The sequence below is a fragment of the Pseudophryne corroboree genome, chromosome 8 (genome assembly GCF_028390025.1).
Source record: "Pseudophryne corroboree isolate aPseCor3 chromosome 8, aPseCor3.hap2, whole genome shotgun sequence".
In the NCBI taxonomy this organism is placed as follows: domain Eukaryota; kingdom Metazoa; phylum Chordata; class Amphibia; order Anura; family Myobatrachidae; genus Pseudophryne; species Pseudophryne corroboree.
This window is the reverse complement of record NC_086451.1, coordinates 193741360-193765854: the sequence shown is the minus strand read 5'-3', so window position 1 is coordinate 193765854 and position 24495 is coordinate 193741360. Positions and strand designations below refer to the sequence as shown.

General features: G+C 46.6%; 1 protein-coding gene across 4 annotated transcripts in view; it reads right to left on the bottom strand.

Moving 5' to 3' along the window:
- NHSL2 (NHS like 2) overlaps positions 1-24495 on the bottom strand; it is a 738014-nt gene that overhangs the window by 581981 nt on the left and 131538 nt on the right. Inside the window, exon 1 of one of the 4 annotated variants that reach the window (XM_063937038.1) lies at positions 10572-11231. The exons of the other annotated variants lie outside the window; for them this stretch is intronic. Within the exon in view, the coding sequence (XP_063793108.1) occupies positions 10572-10611 (40 nt within the window). The 5' untranslated portion in view covers positions 10612-11231. Of the gene's footprint in view, positions 1-10571; positions 11232-24495 lie in introns of those variants that run through there. 4 annotated transcript variants of the gene reach the window in all.

Below are 24495 nucleotides of genomic sequence, written 5' to 3'. Positions count from 1 at the left end.
TACCACCACCCAAAACTCAGCAGACTAAAATAGATGGTATCACAAAGAGACAGGGCTTTCATCATTGCGGCACATGTATAGGGTGCAGGACTACTAATGCAAGATCAACCAAAAGCATAACAGAATTCTCATCCACAAATACAGGACAGACATTCAAAGTCAGAGAAGAAATATCATGCCACACAAAGGGAGTCATTTATCTCATCGCATGCCCGTGCGGACTCCAATATGTGGGACGCACAATTAGGACATTAAAAGTCCGAATATCGGAACATATACAAAACATCAAAAAAGGTTACGATAAACATAGTGTGTCTCAACACTTTAGAGACAAACACACACAGGATCTGACACAATTGAAATTTATGGCCATACAACAGGTGACGAACAACTGGCGGGGAGGTGACTTCATAAAAAGAATTAACAGGGAAGAACTCAGATGGATTTTTACCCTCAAAACTCTCACACCGAAGGGGCTCAACATAGAGTACAACATTTCTTCAGTATTATAGTGGACACTCACCATCTAACAAATAATCACCGTACGGATTAGGCTCATTTAACACGGTATGATGAACCCATACCTCGGGTGATGGGACTACGAATGTAGGGGTATGACAAGACGTCTAGGGACTTAGATTAATTCATAAGTAAACACATGGTCAGTACCATTATATTAGTCCTACACTGAGACAATCCACTCATCCTTAGAAAGCCATAAACATTTAGGGTCAGTGTAACATCATTAAATCAGGAATGTAACCGCCTCCTGAGCTCTTACTACCAATATACATTAAAGTACTCACACACACTCTGATCATTAATACATTCCTCATTCTTATTTTTATATTTATTTATTTTATATATTTTTTTATTATTTTTTTATTATTATTATTTTTTTTATATATATATATATATATATTTTTTTTTTTTTATTTTTTTTTTTTTTTATTTTAATTTTATTTATATTTATTTTATTATATTTGTTTATTTTCATATTTATGTTTTTTTTTATGTATTTATTTTTATTTTCATTTATATATATTTTTTTCATTATTAATATTCATTTTTATTTTATTATTATTTTTATATTTATTTATTTTCAATCACATATCAATCATATCTACTATTAATTTTTCATTCATTAATCATTTTTCACTCGTTACTATCTTTTCCTTTCACATCTCTTTCATCCTGTCATGCAATTGCATACATCGATATCCCACGTTACAGACAATTACCTAATATCATCACATACTATCCAAACCAATCATGTTATCCCCCCCCCAAACCATGTTTATCCCATCCACCTACGTAATTATCATAACTTTGTCAATCTATACAATATATGCACCGACAGTTCTATCATACATTATCCCCCATCTTTTTTCACACAAGTATTACCCATTATTAGTAATCAATCAGTGTCAACAGACATCCAAAATTAGGGACAAAGAATACGTCTCTTCCTATCAACATTGGAGAAAGCCGATTATATAATACTGGCCATTAACATAAAGGGGCGTGCACATACATTGGGAACCAATCAGTGCCATGTAACAAGCATATAATGATCCAAGGACTCAAGACTTGTAATCCTAGAAAAAGGCAGATTGCTGAAACGCGTTGGAGGACTTGTCTCACTACACACTGCATTCTACAGACACCTCTCCCCGGCTGGAGAGAGGTATCCCCGAGCAACAGGGGCTAATTGAACACTCCCGCTCACGTGACACATCACGTGAGCGGCAAAGCAGGAAATCACAGACGGGACCCGGCGGAGTAAGTAGGAAAGCGGCGGCCGCTGACCGACCACGGGGACCGAGACGAGACGGCCTGGACATCAAAGGACACCGGAGGACTCGGGAACGGAAGCTGAGCCAGCACAGGCACGCGGAACGCACACCCGGCGGTAAGTGTAAGAACCAAGCCCGTACCCCCGATTCCTCATTTGGTACACACAGGGAGGTCTGACAGGCGGGACGCCGCAATCTGTCACACACCCCACCACAACGGATACTTACCTAGTTTCAGAGCCACATAGGTGATACCATACCTATGGTAAAGGTGCACCCTTGGGCATACCTGACATTCATCCCGCAAGGGACCTCTGAACATTAGGACTCCTAAGGACATAACACTGACACAGACATTGTGCCAGATTTACGGAGAGGCACATACTTTTACCCACCACTCTTATTATTAATTCTAGAAGTTTTGAGCAGAAGTGTACCATTCAGGAGGGTACACTGAAAAGGGTGGTCTGCATGACACACCTGACAGTGGGAACATACCACCCTAATAAACATCATTATATTACGACATATGGTCATTTGTGAACACTATCATACATCAAATTGTCACATTACTTTCTTCCCATTTTCTTTCATCCCTTCTTTCTCCATCCCTTTCCATCTTCACCCTCTCTCTCACATTCCTTCTCTCCCACAAGTGCGCTGACCTCACCATTGCTTAACATTAGTACGGAGGTAGGACACCTCTAGGCCTAGCAGCACTAACCCCCCATCCCAGTGAGCGCAGTCTCTCTCCAATTATCTATGTTAGATAGACTAGACTTAGGTCAACAGTGTCTAGGTCGACCACTATTGGTCGACAGTAAGTAGGTTAATATGGTTTCTAGGTCGACAGGGACTCTAGGTCGACATGTACTAGGTCAAGATGAAAAAAGGACAAGAGTTTTTTTTTAAAATGTGGGTGTCGTTTTCTTCTTAGAGTGACCGGGAACCCCAATTAGTGCACTGTGTCCCCTCGCATGGCTTGCTTCGCTCGCCATGCTTCGGGCAACATGCCTCGCTCTGCTACCGCTGCGTTCGGCACAGGTTACCGTTCCCAATTGTAGTACACGTGGTCTATGAAAAAGTTAAAAAAATGAAATATAAAATGTGAAAAACTTTTTTATGTCGACCTAGTACATGCCGACTTAGAGTCCCTGTCGACCTAGAAACCATGTCAACCTACTTACTGTCGACCAATAGTAGTCTACCTAGACATTGTCGACCTAAGTCTTGTCGACCTAGAGACCCACTCCCTGTAACACTATATAAATAATACTGTAAGGCAGTGGTTTCTAAAGATATTTCAGTCACGGCACCCCAGATTATCAAAACATTTGTCACGGCACCTCAAGGTCAAAAGTTTCTTATTGAGAAATTCAGAAAAAAAAATGTAATTAACAAAATCTGTTATCCATTGATTCAGTTAAGTGGACAGGATTTTCTTCTGTATGTCCACATATTTTATGATTTTACCACAAACACCAATTTTACCGATTACAACGACAATAAGTAGTTTGAATCGTTCCTATACCACCAAACCAGGGCGCACCTGAAAGTGCCCCAAGTTAGCTATATATATATATATATATATATATATACACTATTGAAATATATATATATATATATGTGGGCGATTCTCCGTGATGCACGGGACAGCTACACAAATTCAAATGATATACTTATCCAAAATACCACGATTTTAGTGGGTCTCAGGCTATAGGGTAAGGCATTGCTGCTAAGCAATTAAGTTGCATATAATAACAATTTCTTAACAGACCAGTTTAAAACGAACAAAAAATTAAATGTGTGCGATATAGATATATATATATCAAAAAAGAGAGGGGGGGGAGCAAAAGAGCAATACACCTGCAAGTGAGATCAAAACGACAAAAAAGGAGATTTATGGTAAGACTTACCATTGTTAAATCTCTTTCTGCGAGGTACACTGTATTCCACAGGGAATAACATTGGGGTGTAGAGTTGGATCTTGATCCGAGGCACCAACAGTCTAAAGGTTTGACTGGTCCCAGGATGCATTGCATCGGCTCCTCTATATCCTCGCCTCCAGGCACTGGAGCTCAATTTTGTTAACCAGCCCAATGCAGTAGCAGGTAAGAGAGACGATAGTAGTTAGCCACAGAGAACCACATTCTCACGACAGGAGAAGGTACTAGCGGCTAATGCCATACAAACCCAAAGAAGCTGAGTGCGTCAGGGTAGGCGCCCTGTGGAAACCAGTGTACCTCGCAGAAAGAGATTTAACAATGGTAAGTCTTACCATAAATCTCCTTTTCTGCAGCGGGGTACACTGGTATTCCACAGGGAATAACATCGGGGATGTCCTAAAGCAGTTCCTCATGGGAGGGGACGCACTGTAGCGGGAACAAGAACCCAGCGTCCAAAGGAAGCATCCTGGGAGGTGGAAGTATTAAAGGCATAGAACCTGATGAGCGTGTTCACTAAGGACCACGTAACCGCCTTGCACAATTGTTCTAGGGACACGCCACAACAGGCCACCTAAGAAGGTCCAACAGACCGAGTAGAATGGACCTTGATAGCAGCAGGAACTGAAAATCCAGCCTGCTCATAAGCTTGTGCGATCACCATTCTAATCCATCTGGCCAAAGTTTCCTTATTCGTAGGCCAGCCACGCTTGTGAAAACCAAAAAGAAAAAAGAGAGAATCAGATCTCCTAAGAGAGACGGTTCTCACATATATACGGAGAGCCCGTACCACATCTAAACACCACTCTTTGGAGGACAAACCAGGGTAGATAAAGGCCGGAACCACAATCTCTTGGTTAAGGTGGAAAGATGACACCACCTTCGGCAGATAACCAGGGCGAGTTCTAAGAACCGCACGGTCACAGTGAAAAATCAGAAAGGGTGACCGACAGGATAATGCACCCAAGTCTGAAACCCTTAGAGCAGAGGCAATAGCCAGCAAAAACAAGACCTTAAGCGTAAGCCATTTAAGGTCCACAGACTCAAGAGGTTCAAATGGAGACTCTTGTAGGGCATTCAGAACAACAGACAAATCCCAAGGAGCCACAGGAGGGACATAGGGAGGCTGAATCCATAAAACACCCTGAGTGGAAATATGAACGTCAGTCAAAGATGCAATTTTTCTCTGAAACCATACCGACAAGGCTGAATATGAACCTTGAGGGAGGCCAGACGAAGGCCTAAGTCCAGGCCCCATTGCAAAAAAGCCGAAAGTGTGGCACTACTGAACTTGTATGCATCATAATTCTTAGCCACACTCCAGGTGAAGTAAGAATTCCAGACCCTATAATAAATCCGAGCCGAAGCTGGTTTACGGGCTTTCAACATAGTTTGAACGACCGCATCAGAAAATCCTTTGGCCCTCAGGAGTGAAGCTTCAAGAGCCACGCCATCAAAGCCAGTCGAGCCAGATCCTGGTAGAAGGACCATGAAAGAGGAGGTCTGGGCATTGTGGAAGTAGAAGATGACGCTCGATAGAGAGACCCTGCAGGTCTGAGAACCAATGCCATCTGGGCCACGCTGGAGCGATTAGAAGTAGTATTCCTCCTTCTTGCTTATTACCCTGGGCAGGAGTGACACCAGAGGGAACACGTACGGCACCCGAAAGTTCCATGGAATTGCCAGTGCATCCATGAATGCTGCTTCAGGATCCCTTGTCCTTGCTCTGAAGACCGGAATCTTTTGATTGTGTCGAGACGCCATCAGGTCTATATCTGGTAGCCCCCACTTGTCCACTAGGAGTTGAAAGACTTCCGGATGAAGACTCCACTCTCTGGCGTGTACATCCTGATGACCGTGGAAGTCCGCTTCCCAGTTGAGGACCCCGAGAATGAACACTGCCGATATGGCTGGCAGATGACGTTCCGCCTATAGAAGAATCTTTGACACTTCCACCGTTGTGGCGTTGTCCGACTGTACTTGAACAGGCCTGTTCTGCAGCAGAGGCAGGGCCAGTTTCAGAGCATTGAACACTGCCCACAGCTCCAGAATATTTATCGGGAGGAAAGATTCCTCCTTGGTCCACACACCCTGAAGAGAGTGTTGCTTCACCACTGTGCCCCAACTCCGCAGACTGGCATCCGTCGTTAGGAGGACCCAGTTGGAGATCCAGAAGGGACGACCCCTGCTCAATTGTTGGTCCTGGAGCCACCAGCTCAGAGACAAACGAACTTCCAGATTCAAGGAAATTATGTGAGACCTGATCTGGTGAGGCAGGCCATCCCACTTGGAAAGGATTAACCTCTGCAGAGGGTGAGAATTAAATTGAGCGTATTCTACCATGTCGAAAGCCGACACCATGAGGCCTAGTACTTGCATCGCCGAGTGTATCGACACTCGTGGCCGAGAGAGGAAGCATCTTATTCTGTTCTGGAGTTTCAGGACCTTCTCTGGAGACAAGAACAAACATTGGTTGTGTGTATCCAGGAATGCCCCCAGGTGCACCATGTTCTGAGCAGGGACCAGCGAGGATTTCTTTTAATTGATGAGCCATCCATGGGCTTGCAGGAATTGGACCGTCAGTTCTAAATGACGGATGAGAACCTCTGGGGAGTTCGCCAGGATCAGCAAGTCGTCCAGATACGGCAGGAGATGACGGAGAATGGCCGTCATGACTGCCATGACTTTGGTCAAGATCCGAGGAGCTGTGGCCAGTCCAAATGGCAGAGCGTGGAATTGAAAATGTAGGTTGCCAATAGCAAACCGCAGATACCGCTGATGCGACATGGCAATATTTATGTGTAGGTAAGCATCCTGTATGTCCAGGGATACCATATAGTCCCTGGGCTCCAAAGCCAGAACAATAGAGCGAAGAGTTTCCATATGGAATTTGGATACCTTCACAAATTTGTTCAAAGACTTGAGGTTGGGTATGGGCCAGGAGGATCCATTCGGCTTCGGAACTAGAAACAGTGTTGACTAGTAACCCCTGCCTCTCTGAGACAGAGGCACTGGCACTATCACTCCTGTGTCCAGGAGGGATTGTACCACCAAATGTAGAGTTTTTGCTTTTAACGGACCTGAAGGGATAACAGTTGAGCAAAACTGGTGAGGGGGGACGTATCTTGAAAGAGATGGCTTATCTGTGAGTGACGACTACCCTCACCCAGGCATCTGAAGCGGTCTGTAACCATACCTGGGCGAACCGCAGAAGTCGGACTCTCACCCTGGGGTCCCCCAGGGGGAGGCCCGCCCTGTCATGCAGCAGGTTTGTCTGGTTTGGAAGCAGGCTGATGGGCAGCCCAAGAACGTATAGGTTTGGGCTTAGAGGTTTTGGAAGTGCGAACATGTTTCGGGTATGCCTGACCCTTTGCTTTACTTGGAGGTCGAAAGGAAGGAAAGGTGGTACTCTTAGCCTTCGAAGCCGAAGGATTAGTACTTGGCAGACATGCAGTCTTTGCAGACGCTAAGTCAGCAACAATCTTGTTCATATCTTCCCCAAATAGTATGTCTCCCTTAAAAGGGATCACCTCCAAGGTCTTTTTAGAGTCCAGGTCCACCGACCAGGACCTTAACCACAGTATCCGGCGAGCCAGAATAGACGTAGTAGATGCTTTGGCCGCCAGAACACCGGCATCAGAGGCCGCCTCCTGAATGTAATGAGAGGCTGTGGTAATATAGGAGAGACACTGTCTGGCATTATCAGAAACATTCAGAGGTAGCCTTGCCTCAACTGCTTGAAACCATGCTTCAATACTTTTTGCAGCCCAAGAAGCTGCTATAGTGGGTCTATGTACAGCACCTGCAAGAGTGTAAATAGATATTAAGCAACCCTCCACACACTTATCCGTCAGTTCCTTCAGAGAGGTGACGGTAGTGACAGGCAGAGTAGAAGACACCACAAGACGAGCTACATGTGAGTCCACCGGTGGTGATGTTTCCCAATTTTCACTTAACTCTGCAGAGAGGGGATAACGAGCTAGCATCTTTTTAGACAGGGAGAATTTCTTTCCTGGAGACTCCCAGGATTCCTGATGTATGCCAACTAAATGGTCCGAATGTAGCAAGACTAATTTAGGAACCTTCTGATGTTTGAACTTATCAGGTTTCTTAGACGTATCTGGAGGGTCAGTTTCATCATCAATCTGTAAAATCAGTTTGATAGCCTCCAATAAGTCAGGAACATCAACCTGTGTTATAGATTCCCCATCAGAAACATTTGCATCAGTGTCTGATGAATCAGTATATACAGTACCCCATCTTTACTGGATGAAGTATCTGAAACATGAGTGGATTGTGAGGAAGAAATGGCCCGCTTAGAAGACCCTATGCTCCTAGGAGGGCGAGGGTTAAGCTTTTGTTTAACCAAAGACTGATTTAGCTGCTGTAACTGAGTCAACAGAGCATCAGCCGATGGCGGATTTACGACAGGGACAACATGTGATGGTAATCGCACAGGAGGTACCACAGAAGGAGTAAGTCTAGTTACTGGCGTAGTCAGTAAATTAGAAAAAGCAGCTCAAGGTGGGTCTTGGTGTGCCACCGGTGCTGCAGGCAGACTGAGGGGTACAGAACCCCCAGTACCTGGACCCTCAGCTGGAATATTTTTCTCCGATATATCCGCGGCGTCATCACTGCATGATGCAGTATCAGCCACGGATCTCCGGCCCTGTGTAGCAGATATTATTTGGTAACGTACCCTTAGGGCGTAGCAGTACAATATAGCCAGACACAGTACCTGACAAAAAAACCCTGTGCTCTTAACTAACACTGTCTAAACGACATGTAGAATACTTAGGTGTCCTGTAAATGCACAGCGCTGATGAGGCAGGCGGCTTTACAGAGGAGACAGTGACCAGCAGTCCCAGAATCAGTGCAGCTCTGTGTAATGGCGTCCAAATGTTAACAGGGAGTGAGGGAGAGAGAGAGAGATGCAGCTCCAGGGCGGGAACACCTGCTGTAGATGGCGCCTGGGGCTGAGGGAGAGGCTACAGGTCAGCACCTTATCCCCTCTGCTGGACTTCACCACTGTGTACTATGGAGCCTATATGAAACGGATTTTAGTAAATCCGACCTGTGCTCCTTGCCCTGGTGGATATAATGGGATCCCTGCACGGCCACAGTGTCTACACCATCAGTGCGGTCCATCTCCGGAGACCGCGTCCCCGATCGCAATTTCAGCGGGTCCCGCCTGGGGGACCCTCTTACCTCCTCACTATCTTGCGGCCACGCGATCCTGGAGAGCAGTGGCAAGTGTGTGTGTGCCTGAAGAAAAAACTGAGCCCTCCGCTGTAAGTACCCGGCAACCAGGGTGCGGGAGTATACAGCGCCGCTGGGGGAGGTGAGGGAGCAGCAACACGATATGTCAGTATGACATATAGCATGTATTGCCTATGCTGCGGCCCTTGAAGTCTTCTTTCTTTTCAGAAAAGCTCTTTTCAGGGCTGCCTAGCGCAGCCTTCCCTGTTAGCTGCCTGCACTGCGGGCACCAACTTACAAACTGAGCTCCAGTGTCTGGAGGCGCGAATATAGAGGAGGCGGTGCAGTGCATCCTGGGAACAGTCAAAGCTTTAGCCTGTTGGTGCCTCGGCTCAAGATCCAACTCTACACCCTGATGTTATTCCCTGTGGAATACCAGTGTACCCTGCTGCAGAAAATATGATGGTGTAAAATACATCAATGATGAATAAGTATCTTTCAGTTTAACATTATATTGATCTCAGCAAGAAGCTTGAAGTATTGCTATGGCAACAGAGCATGACACTGTTTCCACTGTCACCCTGCTTTAGTGATGTCATTGTACATGAGCTCAACATATTCCACCCACTTCTCGTGTTTCAATGCAAGCAACAGTAGTGTAATATTGATGTATGGTATTTGTATTGAAGCATATTAGCTTTTTATGTAGTTTGAAAATTTGTATAATGATGATACCTCACTTGCAGTAATATATTGCAATAGCCCCTTATTTGGAGCCCTAGATGCAGTCAGTATAGATCTCATGTATCTATATCTGCAGCATATTTCTCTCTGAGATGTATGATGTGTTCCTGTAACAGTGCTGAAAATGCCAGTTACAGGCTACTAGCTCAGCAGAACTATGGTATGTTATACTGTACTTTGATATATTTCCCAGTTGAAACAAACCCTTTGTTAATCAACCATTGTGTAAAATGCTTTTTCAGCATAATTTGTCTTCACTGTTGGATTCACTAAACACACCAATAAAACATGATGTCTGTTACACCAAGTAAACACCATAGGTCACAGAATGTATCTTGCTATCTTCTATGAGTAAAACAGATAAATGTACATACTTTTGAAAATAAACTGCAAAAACTTAACATTACATATTTTCTTCAGGTCTGTAATAACATGTTTAGCTAACTGAAAGTGAATGTGCTTTCCATCTATTTGACAATTTGGAATTTCCAAAATTGACCTTTTGCAACTAAGCATCTATTCTGAATGAAATATCATAGAACTACATAATAATAGGTGTTTCCCCTGGGTGTGACTTCCATGTTATTTTGACTATACTGTAACTCTTTTTAATGTGATTAACATTCCATTGTCAGTTGCCTGTGAAGCAAAAATATATCACATCCATGTGAATGAAACACTCAGTGCACTGTGATTCTGATTTAGGCATAGCAGATATGTAATGATACTGAAGATTTATTAAAACATACTATTAAGCAAATTATTACTATTATATGATGTTTTCCATTGTGATATTGCATGTGATAAAACATAGAATCTATGTGCAGTTGTGTTTTTATTTGTTGTGTATAACAATAGAACTTTTAGCAATATGCAGTCAGCCTCTTACCTTTGCCACGTGAGAGACTTGTTAATGCTTTATCCATCATTTCAGGCACCTACTAAATCCAAAAGTCTTGTGTCTATAAAAATTCCAAAGATTTCCCCACAGCTCCCAGGCCACTGCTTTTCCTTTACACTGATTATAGCTTCCAAAGATAGATCCCCAAAAGGAGGATTCTGTCAGGAAGGACAGCTGTTCAAACGTACATGCCTCACCATCCCGTGCTTGCTATAGATAGAGAGGGGTGTATGTATGGAGTATGGATAGATAGGTAGATAGATAGGTAGATAGATAGATAGATAGATAGATAGATAGATAGATAGATAGATAGATAGATAGATAGAGAAATAAAAGACTAGGGCAGATATAATGCACATACATACAATTATAGTGATGTATAAGTAAATAGAATATAGACATAAGTCATGGATGAATGAGAACTGCTACATTCCATTCCAGCAAGCACTTTGCAGCATTGTGCATCCAGTTTCCTGCCTCAATGTTACCATTTGGCCATAAACCTTATGTACATATCCAGCGACCTTATAAATCCTTTTGTTTTGTTGTATGCTCCTAGGGCAAGGCCCTTGCTGAACAACAGACATCAGTTGAGATGAGATGCACAGAGGCAGGGAAAGTCTTCTATATGTACTGTATTATACTGCACTTGTGTCTGTGATCATCAGTCCTGCTTTCTGAGAGCAGCTAGTGGGAGAAAACATGGGGGGAGGAGAGGAAGAGAGCAGGAACCTGGTGTTTTAGTAAACGTCTCTCCCTAACTATTGTTTCCCCCTCCCTATGTTTCCTTCCTTCACATACAGTAACGTAGTCTTTTCCTCCTGTATGATAAAGTCTCACACAGAGCTCACTTTCCAATATAGGATGACCTCTTTTTTTTCCAGATTATCAGGACATACTTATTCAGTGCTGGCTTTCTGGTGATATCTGCTGACATCTCTTACAAGGAGCAATTTTCTTGTAAAACATAGAAACAGTTATCACTTTTAGGTGTGTTTTACTGAACAATGGATTTTCAAACCCATCAATTTTCGCAGATTTTGCCAGTCAGATTTAATGGAAAACAAGCCTAAGTTTGCACTTAATATTATTGCTCTTTTAAATATGGCAAGCAAAATATGCAAAAAATGTGGGTTTTGAAAATCCATTGCTATGGGGCATATTCATCATAAAAAATTGTGCAAAGAGAATATTTAGTTTTCAATTCTCATTGTATTCTCTCACAATATTTTCAGTATTCATTATGCCCCCATGACAAAATTGTCACTTTCGAAAAACTGGTCTTTTTAAGAAGTGATCATTTTCCCCTCTTCAGCACACTTGTCTGCTCTGTGTTCTTCATGCTGAGCGTGCGCAGCACCCAAACAAGGGAGTGAATAATTTTATCTATCTATCTATCTATCTATCTATCTATCTATCTATCTATCTATCTATCTATCTATCTATCTATCTATCTATCTATAAATCTACTGTATATAATATAGGGTGATTCAAAAGTCGCAGTATACTTTTTTGTTTCAAAAACTGTGCAGGAAATGGGAAACATGAATACTCCAGTAAGGTATGGATGAGGTGGGCTATCTTTTAGGTTGTGTACCAAAGATGGGAGCCATCTTGAAATCGGCCATCTTCAATCTAAGTCAGTTTTTTCAAGTGGAAAGGGGGTCATGTAACATGTCAAACAGCATCAGAATTTACTGAAAAGTTTATTGCTGCAAACAGATTTGAAATAGCAGTTATGGTTCAAAGGTTACAACACTATTTTGTTGCAGGTAACTGAAGATGGCTTTGACAAAAGAGGAGAGAATTGAAGTAATTTTGATGTCTGGAGAACAAAGTTTCAGTGTCATAGCTGCAGATTTTAACAACCGGCACCCAGAAAGACCTCCAATTTCACATAACACTGTCAGGTGCCTAATTTCCAAATTCTGAGAAACTAAGACTGTGGCTGACAAGTCATGGAGTGGTCGTCCAAAAAGTGCAACCTCAACAATGGTTTTGGCACAGCCCACAACGCAGCACATGATGTTTGTCAGCAGAACGTGGAATCAGCCAGTCATCGATCGTACGAATCCTTCATGCCCATCGATAGCATCCAGAGCCAGCAGAACCTGCTCAGCAAAGGGATGCAGTGCAGGGAGGCACTAGGCAGGAGAGGCGCTCTCCCTGCTCTGCATCCCTGTGCTGTGCGCTGTTGCTGCCGGCTGCCACTGAGCCTATTACTGTACAAGCAGCGGCAGCCAGCAGCCTGGATCGCGGCTCTTCCAGTCCCCACTCCAGCCACGCCGCAGATGTCATCTCCTCCCGTCCTGTCCTGTGTCAGCGCAGTGACGCTAGCAGAAGGAGGTGTGGGGGCGGGACTGACTCCGGGAGCAGAGAGCTGCAGTTACTGCTGACTGCAGTACTGCCAGGAGCCACTAGATGGAGCATCTCATCACCATGGACGGAGCTATCTCATCACCTGCCAGGATTCAGGAACAATAGAGAGACTGCCTGGGACCAGTTTTCTTTTTATGTATGATTGTCTATCTATCTATCTATCTATCTATCTACCTATGTGTCTGTCTATCATCTATCTATCTATCTATCTATCTATCTATCTATCTATCTATCTATCTATGTGTCTGTCCAGGGGCGGAACTGCCGGAGACAACGGAGTCTGTTGGCACCGGGTTCCATCCCAGAAGGGGGCACTTCCTCTATTGTCCCTCGTTCCATTTATACCCATTCTGCAGTTGCTGTAGGAGAGAATCAGAATCAGCTTTATTGGCCAGGTATAATTGCGTATACTAGGAGTTTGTCTTCGGTTTGCTATACAACAGCCAAGAAGGTAACAGATAAGCAGGTGTGGGAGGGGGGGGGGGGCAAGTAAAGTCACACGGATAGGTATACCGTAGGGACACAAGTTAGTTACATGTACGTCTAGTCAGTCAATGTTCAGGAGTTCAGCAGGCTTGGGGAAAGAAACTTTTGAGGCTTCTGGTGGACCTGGCGGGGACAGCCCTGTAACGCCTGCCTAAAGGAAGCAAGTTAAACATGCTGTGGCCGGGGTGTAGCTGGTCTTTTACTATCTTCATTGCCCGCTTTTTAGCTCTGGACAGGTACAGGTCCTGGACTGAGGGAAGGTCGGCCCCGATGATCTTCTCTGTGGTTCTGACCACCTTTTGGAGCCTGCATCTGTCCCTCGCGCTGGCGGAGCTGTACCATACGAGTATCGAAGAGCACAGTACCGACTCCACAATCGTGGAGTAGAAGAGGAGCAGAAGCTTCTGTGGGATATTGAACTTCCTTAGTTGCCTGAGGAAGAACAACCTCTGCTGTGCTTTCCCAACAGTGGCGTCAGCATTGGACCCCCATTTAAGGTCCCGGGAGACTGTGGTCCCTAGAAACTTGAAGGAGTCCACTAGTGATACCACACTGTCAGCAATCGTTAGCGGAGGTGCACTAGATGACTTCTTCCTGAAGTCCACTATCATCTCGACAGTTTTGAGGGTGTTGAGCTCAAGGTTGTTGTGGATGCACCACTGGGCCAGCCGGTCTACTTCCCATCTATAGGCTGATTCATCCCCGTCCTTGATGAGGCCGATGACGGTGGTGTCATCGGCGAATTTGATGATCTTTACTGATTGCGCCTCTGAGTTACAGTCATTTGTGTACAGGGAGAAGAGCAGGGGTGAGAGGACACAGCCCTGAGGGGCCCCTGTACTAATGGACCACGCTTGAGAGGTGAATTCCCCCGCTTTCACCAAATGTGTCCTATCTGTCAGGAAGTCTACTATCCAGGAACAGGTAGCTTCTGGGACCCCTAGGCGAAGTAATATGGGGTGGAGGATGCTGGGGACGATTGCATTGAAGGCCGAGCTGAAATCGACAAACAGGACCCTCGCGTAGGTACCGGGAATGTCTAGGTGCTGTAGAATGTAGTGCAGGCCCAGGTTAACTGAATCCTCGACATACCGCTTCGATCGATAGGCGAACTGCAGGGGGTCCAGTTGGGGGCCAGTCACAGTTTTCAGGCGATTCAAAATCAGACGCTCGAACGTTTTCATGACCACAGACGTCACTGCTATCGGCCTGTAGTCGTTCAGGTTCATGATAGAGGGTTTCTTGGGGACCGGGATGGTAGTAGACCTTTTGAGGCAGGAAGGGACTTTCTGTAGCTCCAGCGATTTGTTGAAGATCTTGGTGAATATGGGGGCGAGCTGACCCGCACATGCTCTTAGGGCAGATGGTGACACTCCATCAGGACCCAGAGCTTTCCTGGGTTTGGCCCTTTTGAACAATGCCTCCTCCTCTTCTTGGGCGACTTGCAGTGCCTGGGGTTGGCCGTCGGTGTTCGAGGCATCGTAGAGGTGATTGTTTGGGTTGCAGGGGACTTCTTTTGCAAACCTGCAATAAAAGTGGTTCAGTTCGGCAAATTCCCGGGGGAAATAGAAAGGGTTGCAGTTGATACTCAGCATCTCCAGGTGAGGGCTTCATGATTTGCCTATGATCGTGACATTGGTGCACCATCCGTCGCTGATGTAGAAGCAGATGCCACCACCCTTCGTTTTTCCTGAGAGAACCTTGGAGCAATCGGCCCTGAAGAGACTGAAGCCCAGCAGAGACATCGAGTTGTCCGCAATATGGTCGTCCAGCCACGTCTCCGTAAAGCAGCGTACGGATGACCCTGTAATGCCTGACTCTGCGCTGCCCAGAAGGAGGGACAATTCGTCGAACTTGTTTGCCAGTGAGCGTACATTCGAAAGCAGGATCGCGGGAAGTGCAGACCGGTGCCCTCGCCGCCGCCACCTCACTAGGGCGCCTGCGTGACAGCCTCTCCTCTGAGCCCAGGTCCTTCTACTAGGGCCGACATGAGGGCCTCCGTCATTCTCTTTCCGGGGCCGGTGATCCACCCGCCAGTCGCCACCCGGGCTGTGGGGGGGCGCGGCCGTTCGGTCATCTACTTCGGTGTCCACAACGTCTGCATCCTTGCCACATAGGGCAGCAAGGGCTGCAAGGGCCGCTGATCCGCACGCTGATGGGCCCGAACGTGTGGTAAGCACCTCGGGAGCGCTCCAACTTAGGAGGGCTTCCCTGCTGTATTTGGTCACTGGTGGGGTAGACAAGGGCAGAGGAAAACAAGGGGAAACAGGTATTTTGGCTGAGCTGCGTAGCTCCGAGGCAGCCATCTGCGGCACCATCTTAGATTGTAATCGCTATAATCGTGGTTGCCGTAACCTATTGCTGCTCCTTAGTACAATGGGTATATTTGAAACAAGTGATACTGTAAATAAAATAACTGCTTTTTCTGTTGCTGATTTAGTCAAAAGCAGCCTTGTGGAGAGCTGTTAGAATCCAATTCCTGTTATGTAGGTGTGAGAGGCCTTTGAAGTAGATTTCTTGTGGGGGTAGTGATAACATGTGTCCTGTGGAATGGCGCTAGGCAGCCCTGAAAAGAGCTTTTTAGAAGACTTCAAGGGCCGCAGCACTTTCTATGTCTTTATGACATGCTGTGCTGAGGCTCTGTGCTGAGGTGCTCAGCGGCGCTGCATACTCCCGCGCTCTGGTTCCCAGGTGCTTGCAGCGGAGAGACACACCTGTTATGATTCCCGTACTCCAGACCAGAGGAGATCTTATGGCAGAGGTCTGAGTACTGGAAAGATATACTGGTTGTGGGAGCAGGAGAGCCTAGTAACCCCTGGCGCCCTAACTCCGTTGTCTCGCCCATGTTATCAGAAATCCCCTGCGAGACTATGGTTGCTTGAGCCCATGGCAGCCGCGTTCGAAGGGCGGATTATGTCTGCCCAACCCCGATGCCCCCTCAGGTCTTAATGGGAGACAAAGGGAAATCCGAGGCAGGGTGATAACAAGGGGCCCTCTGACTAAGCAACCAGGCCAGGGGTTACAAGCTAACTAACTAAACCAAAAAGTATGTGCGGACTAGCCGCCAGGGAAAAGGACAACCAAAGATCCACTGATCCGTAACTCCTATCCAGCACCGCTGGATACCAGAGTGGATCAGGGGGAGCGGAATCCTCCGCAAAAGCTCCAGAACACAAAGATACAAAATAATAAACAGTAAGCGGTCAAGCCACAACACACGGCTACGCCGCGACTCACGAACACCACAGGATGTTAAAGGTGCTCGGTCAGACTCCAGGAACAGATGACAATTTCCGAGTACAGGATCACTGAGGACAGGAACAACCGGATTGAGCAGGACTGGAAACTCTCTGTAACCAACACAGGCAAACAGGAAGCTATCACCGGCGTCTGTGAGAAGTCCAAAGGGTGCTTATAACTGTGAGCTCCCCAATCAGGAGCCAGACTGGGTAATCACAAGTAATGCCGTGCAGCTTGCATGCTGCACGGCCAGCACACCATTATACAATTAGAAAAGACCCAGCAACGGGGAACGCGGCCCGAACGTGGCGTCCCCGTTGCTAGGGTCTGAGCGGCTCCGTGCGCCCGGCGTCTAGCGTTGCCAGGGAGCCGGCGGCTGTACGCGCACGGCGTCCCTGGTTGCTAGGCGCCGGGCCGCACCGACGAGCGGACCCCGGCGCCTAACAGTACCCCCCCCTTGAGGAGGGGTCAAGGAACCCCTAAAGCCCGGTTTCCGAGGAAATTCTCGAAAAAATGCCCTCTTGAGCCTCGGGGCATGGAGATCCTTGTCCAGGACCCAAGACCTTTCTTCTGGACCATAACCTCTCCAATGCACCAAAAAATAAAGCCGACCCCGGGACAACTTGGAATCGAGAACCTTCTCCACCAAGAACTCCTGCTGACCCTGTACAACAATTGGTGATCTCCCCTGAGATATCTTACGAGGAAATCTACTGGACGAAACATATGGTTTCAGCAATGAGCAATGGAAAGTATTTCCGATCCGTAAAGTTTTTGGTAAACGTAACCGGAAGGCAACTGGATTGACTTTTTTGATAATGTGAAATGGTCCAATAAATTTAGGACCCAATCTGGCTGAGGTTTGTCGAAGTTTAATGTTGCGAGTCGACAACCACACCCTATCTCCTACTTTAAAAGTGCACGGCCGCCGGAGCCTGTCAGAAAATCTCTTTTCCTGAAATGCCGCTTTTCTGAGAGCCAGGTGCACTTTTCTCCAAATGAGCCTAAGATGAGAGGTCAAGGTCAGTGAGGAGACAGAGGAATGTTGAAAAAAGGAATTAGCTCTGGGGTGAAAACCAAAAACTGCAAAAAATGGAGACACATTGGTGGAGGAATGACAGGCATTATTGTAAGCGAACTCCGCCAATGGAAGAAACTCAGACCAGTCATTTTGGAGTTTGGCCGAGTACAACCGCAAATATTGTTTTAGTGATTGATTAACTCGCTCAGTCTGCCCGTTGGATTGGGGATGGTAGCCTGACGTTAAAGATAATTTCATCTTCAATGAGACACAAAAAGATTTCCAAAACTGTGCAATGAATTGTGGACCCCGATCGGAAACAATATCAGTGGGTAACCCATGGAGTCTGAAAACATGGCGGAGGAACAAGACTGCCAATCCCTGGGCAGATGGCAATCGGGGAAGAGCAATGAAATGGGCCATTTTACTAAAACGGTCCACTACCACCCATATGACTCGGCATCCGGCTGACAGAGGGAGGTCCACCACAAAATCCATGGAGATATGAGACCATGGCCTAAGAGGAACATTCAAGGGCATAAGCTGACCGATAGGCAAAGAACGGGGAACTTTATGCTGTGCACAGACCTGACACGAAAAAACAAACTCCTTAATGTCTTTGGAAAGACCAGGCCACCATACTGAGCGGGAGACTAATTCCAAAGTCTTAGCGATTCCCGGATGCCCGGCAACTTTGCTATCATGAAACTCCGTCAAAACAGTTGCTCTCAAAAACTCAGGGACAAAAAGACGACCAGCAGGAGTATTTCCAGGAGCCTGATGTTGAAGCAGCTTTAACTGGGTAAATAAATCCTGTGTGAGGCCTGCCCGAATGACTGAAGACGGAAGTATGGGAGTAACAGGACTGTTGTCTTGAACTGGAAGAAAACTGCGTGACAGGGCATCTGCCTTGGTATTCTTGGAACCTGGCCTGAAGGTGATAATGAATTTGAAACGAGTAAAAAATAAAGCCCAACGAGCCTGCCGGGCATTCAGTCGTTTAGCTGATTCAATGTATTGAAGATTTTTGTGATCAGTCAAAACTGAAATGATATGAGTCGCTCCCTCAAGCCAATGCCTCCACTCCTCGAAAGCCCATTTAATAGCCAGCAATTCCCGGTTACCAACATCGTAGTTGGACTCAGCAGAAGAGAATTTTCTGGACATAAAGGCACAAGGGTGTAATTCAAGGGAATCCGGATCCTTCTGAGATAGGATAGCCCCTACTCCAACCTCTGAGGCATCAACCTCAACAATGAAAGGCAATTCTGGGTTGGGGTGTCTGAGGACAGGGGCTGAGACAAAGGCCTGTTTCAAGGCCTGAAAAGATAGCTCGGCTTCACGTGACCAATTGGTAGGATCCGCTCCCTTCTTAGTCAGTGCCACAATGGGAGCAACTAGGTCAGAGAAAGAGTGAATAAATCTTCTATAGTAGTTCGCAAACCCTAAAAAGCGCTGAATTGCTTTTAAGTTGGTGGGTTGCGCCCAACTAAGGATGGCTTGGAGCTTCTTTGGTTCCATACGGAATCCCCGAGGGGAAATAATGTATCCTAAAAAGGATACCTCCGTGACATGAAATTCACACTTCTCCAGCTTGGCATATAGGTGATTTTCACGTAATTTTTTTAGAACCTGACGCACCTGGGTAACATGTTGTTCTACAGAGTCAGAATAAATCAAAATATCGTCCAAGTAGACTACAACGAATTTTCCAAGAAATTCACGGAGCACATCGTTAATGAGATCCTGGAAAACTGCCGGAGCGTTAGACAGGCCGAATGGCATAACCAGATACTCATAGTGGCCTGACTGAGTACTGAATGCCGTTTTCCACTCATCCCCTGACTTGATTCTGATGAGGTTATATGCTCCTCTCAGGTCAATCTTAGAAAAAAATCACAGCCGAACGTAGCTGATCAAAGAGGACAGAGATCAGTGGCAGAGGGTAAGTATTTTTTACTGAGATTTTATTCAAGGCTCTAAAGTCAATGCAGGGTCTGAGTGAACCATCCTTCTTCTCTACGAAGAAGAAGCCTGCACTTAAAGGGGACTTAGATGGCCTGATAAATCCTTTCCCTAGGCTTTCTTTAACATACTCATTCATGGCCACAGTTTCAGGTCCGGACAATGCATATAACCTTCCCTTAGGCAAAGTGGCACCAGGAATTAGCTCAATAGCACAATCATAAGGCCTATGGGGAGGCAGAATATCCGCATTGCCCTTGGAAAAAACATCAACAAAATCCTGGTATTCCACAGGAATGGGTGCGGGAATGGCAGCAGCTATTCTGATGGGAAGCGTAATACATTCCTTATTACAGATGGTACCCCATTGTGAGATCTCCCCCGACTGCCAATCAATGATGGGATTATGAAAGGCCAGCCAAGGGTGACCCAGAACCACTGGAACTGCTGGGCAATGGGTGAGGAAAAACTAAATTTTTTCAGAATGCAGAGCTCCTACCGAGAGTAGAACAGGAGGTGTACAGAGAGAAATAACCCCATTGGACAAGGGACTCCCATCTAAACCATGCATGGTGATACACCTACCCAAGGCTAACTGAGGAATACCTAAGGTCTTGGCCCATGTCAAATCCATAAAGTTCCCTGCAGCTCCACTGTCCACAAAAACAGAGACCGAGGAACAGAGGCTGCCAAAGGAAACTTTAGCTGGGACTAACAGTGAATTATTTGAGGAGATAAGCTGCAGACCAAAGTGAACCCCCTCACAATTCACTTGGTCGAGACGTTTCCCAACTTGTTCGGACAACTACGGGCAAAATGTCCCTTACCTCCACAGTATAAACAAAGACCAGAATTTTGCCTTCTGGTTCTTTCTTCAGAAGACAGTTTGGAGAGACCTATCTGCATAGGCTCCTCTATATCCACAGGGATGGAAAAAACACAAGGAGTTGACCCAACAGATGCTCCTTTTTCAGCCCTCCGCTCTCTGAGCCGACGATCAATCTTAATAGAGAGCTCCATGAGTTTATCGAGAGTCTCAGGAGCGGGATACTGAAGGAGACTGTCTTTTATAGACTCAGATAAGCCGAGGCGAAACTGACTGCGCAGGGCTGGGTCATTCCATCCACAGTCGTTCGACCAACGGCGAAACTCCGTACAATAAATCTCTGCGGGATTCCTACCCTGTCTGAGAGCACGCAACTGACTCTCGGCGGATGCCTCTCTATCAGGGTCGTCATACAATAGCCCTAAAGACTTTAGAAAGGCGTCTACAGAAAATAAAGCCGGATCGTCTGTCTTTAAACCAAAAGCCCAGGTCTGAGGATCCCCCTGAAGCAGAGAAATAATAATTCCAACCCGCTGAGCCTCCGTACCTGAGGAGACTGGTCTCAAACGAAAATAAAGTTTACAAGACTCTTTAAAATTAAAAAACTGTTTTCTATCCCCAGAAAAACGGTCAGGCAGATGCATTTTTGGTTCAGGAATGACCCTCGGGGAAGTCCGTAACAGATCTTCCTGTGACCTCACCCGAAGAGACAGATCCTGAACCATCTGAGTAAGCTCTTGAATCTGGCTAACTAGAAGCTGGCCAGGATTTGGCCCGACACCGGTGGGATTCATGAGGCCGACAAATCTCCCAACTGAACAAGGGAAAAAATTAACTCCTGTTTAATTTTAAATTTAGTCTGGCCGGTGATAATGTTATGATTCCCGTACTCCAGACCAGAGGAGATCTTATGGCAGAGGTCTGAGTACTGGAAAGATATACTGGTTGTGGGAGCAGGAGAGCCTAGTAACCCCTGGCGCCCTAACTCCGTTGTCTCGCCCGTGTTATCAGAAATCCCCTGCGAGACTATGGTTGCTTGAGCCCATGGCAGCCGCGTTCGAAGGGCGGATTATGTCTGCCCAACCCCGATGCCCCCTCAGGTCTTAATGGGAGACAAAGGGAAATCCGAGGCAGGGTGATAACAAGGGGCCCTCTGACTAAGCAACCAGGCCAGGGGTTACAAGCTAACTAACTAAACCAAAAAGTATGTGCGGACTAGCCGCCAGGGAAAAGGACAACCAAAGATCCACTGATCCGTAACTCCTATCCAGCACCGCTGGATACCAGAGTGGATCAGGGGGAGCGGAATCCTCCGCAAAAGCTCCAGAACACAAAGATACAAAATAATAAACAGTAAGCGGTCAAGCCGCAACACACGGCTACGCCGCGACTCACGAACACCACAGGATGTTAAAGGTGCTCGGTCAGACTCCAGGAACAGATGACAATTTCCGAGTACAGGATCACTGAGGACAGGAACAACCGGATTGAGCAGGACTGGAAACTCTCTGTAACCAACACAGGCAAACAGGAAGCTATCACCGGCGTCTGTGAGAAGTCCAAAGGGTGCTTATAACTGTGAGCTCCCCAATCAGGAGCCAGACTGGGTAATCACAAGTAATGCCGTGCAGCTTGCATGCTGCACGGCCAGCACACCATTATACAATTAGAAAAGACCCAGCAACGGGGAACGCGGCCCGAACGTGGCGTCCCCGTTGCTAGGGTCTGAGCGGCTCCATGCGCCCGGCGTCTAGCGTTGCCAGGGAGCCGGCGGCTGTACGCGCACGGCGTCCCTGGTTGCTAGGCGCCGGGCCGCACCGACGAGCGGACCCCGGCGCCTAACAACACCAGTCTTTCAGGCACACCACCACTGTCATTCTCCAGGATCGCCTGGCTGCACTAAAAGGGGGGAGGTAAGGTAAATCGCGATCCGGTCATGCACTGCTGACGTGTACACTGTGTCACACAGAGACCCCACTATATCCACCAGGGCAAAGAGTACAGGTCGGATTTATTAAAACAGGATTTTAATACCTACTGGTAAATCCTTTTCTCCTAGTCCGTAGAGGATGCTGGGGTCCATTTCATGACCATGGGGTATAGACGGTTCCGCAGAAGCCATGGGCACGTTAAGACTTTTAAATGGTGTGAACTGGCTCCTCCCTCTATGGCCCACCTCCAGACCTCAGTTATAGGAACTGTGCCCAGGGAGACGGACATTTCGAGGAAAGGATTTACATTTATACTAACGGTGAGAATCATACCAGCTCATACACACCTCAACCATGCCGCACCACAGGCATGAACCATTTACAGCAACATGCTGAAAACAAATGTAACACAACTTGTGTAACTAACTGAACAAAACTGCAGGTAAAGTACGCACTGGGTCGGGTGCCCAGCATCCTCTACGGACTAGGAGAAAAGGATTTACTGGTAGGTATTAAAATCCTGTTTTCTCATACGACCTAGAGGGTGCTGGGGTCCATTTCATGACCGTGGGGTTTATACCAAAGCTTCAGTATGGGCGGGAGAGTGCGGATGACCCTGCAGCACCGATTGACCAAACTTGAGGTCCTCATCGGCCAAAGTGTCAAACTTATAAAATTAAGCAAAAGTGTTTGACCCTGACCAAGTAGCTGCTCGGCAAAGTTGTAATGCCGAGACCCCCCCCCCCCCAGGCAGCCGCCCAGGACAAGCCCACCTTCCTAGTAGAATGGGCCTTCACAGACTTCAGCAACGGCAAACCAGCCGAAGAATGAGCATGCTGAATCGTACCTCTGATCCAGCGCGCAATGGTCTGCTTGGAAGCAGGACACCCAGTCTTGTTGGGAGCATACAGGACAAACAGAGCCTCTGTTTTCCGTATCCGAGCTGTTCTAGCGACATAAATCTTCAAAGCCCTAACCACATCTAGAGACTTTGACTCAGTGAACGTGTCAGTAGCCACTGGCATCACAATAGGTTGCTTTATGTGGAAAGATGAAACGACCTTCGGAAGAAAATGTTGGCGAGTTCTCAACTCTGCCCTATCTTCATGGAAGATCAGGTAAGGGCTCCTTTGAGACAAGGCCTCCAACTCAGACACCCGCTTTTCGGATGCCAAGGCTAAAAGCATCACCACTTTCCAAGTGAGAAACTTCAACTCTATCTCCTGTAGAGGTTCAAACCAACTCGATTGAAGGAACTGCAACACCACATTAAGGTCCCATGGTGCCACTGGAGGCACAAATGGAGGCTGGATGTGCAAAACCCCTTTCACGAAGGTCTGAACTTCTGGAAGAGAAGCCAGTTGTTTTTGAAAGAAAACTGATAAGGCCAAAATCTGGACCTTGATTGACCCCAATCTAAGGACCGCATCCACACCAGCCTGCAGAAAATGGAGAATACGTCCCAACTCAAACGCTTCCATAGGAGCCTTCTTGGATTCACACCAAGATACATATTTTCTCCAAATACGGTGGTAATGTTTAGACGTTACTCCTTTCCTGGCCTGAATAAGAGTGGGGATGACTTCCTTGGGAATACCCTTTCGGGCTAGGATCCGACTCTCAACAGCCATGCCGTCAAACGTAGCCGCAGTAAGACTTGATACACACATGGCCCCTGCTGTAGTAGGTTCTCTCGAGGAGGAAGAGGCCGAGGATCTTCTATGAGCAACTCCTGAAGATCTGGACACCAAGCCCTCCTTGGCCAGTCTGGGGCAATGACGATTGCTCAAACTCTTGTTCTTCTTATTATTTTAAGAACTTTGGAATCAATGGAATCAGTGGAAGTGGAGGGAAGACATATACCGACCGAAACACCCACTGGGTCACCAGTGCATCCACTGCTGTTGCTTGAGGGTCTCTCGACCTGGAACAATATCTCTGAAGCTTCTTGTTTAGATGAGATGCCATCATGTCTACTTGAGGAACTCCCCAAAGACTTGTCACCTCTGCGAAGACTTCTTGGTGGAGGCCCCACTCTCCTGGATGGAGATCGTGTCTGCTGAG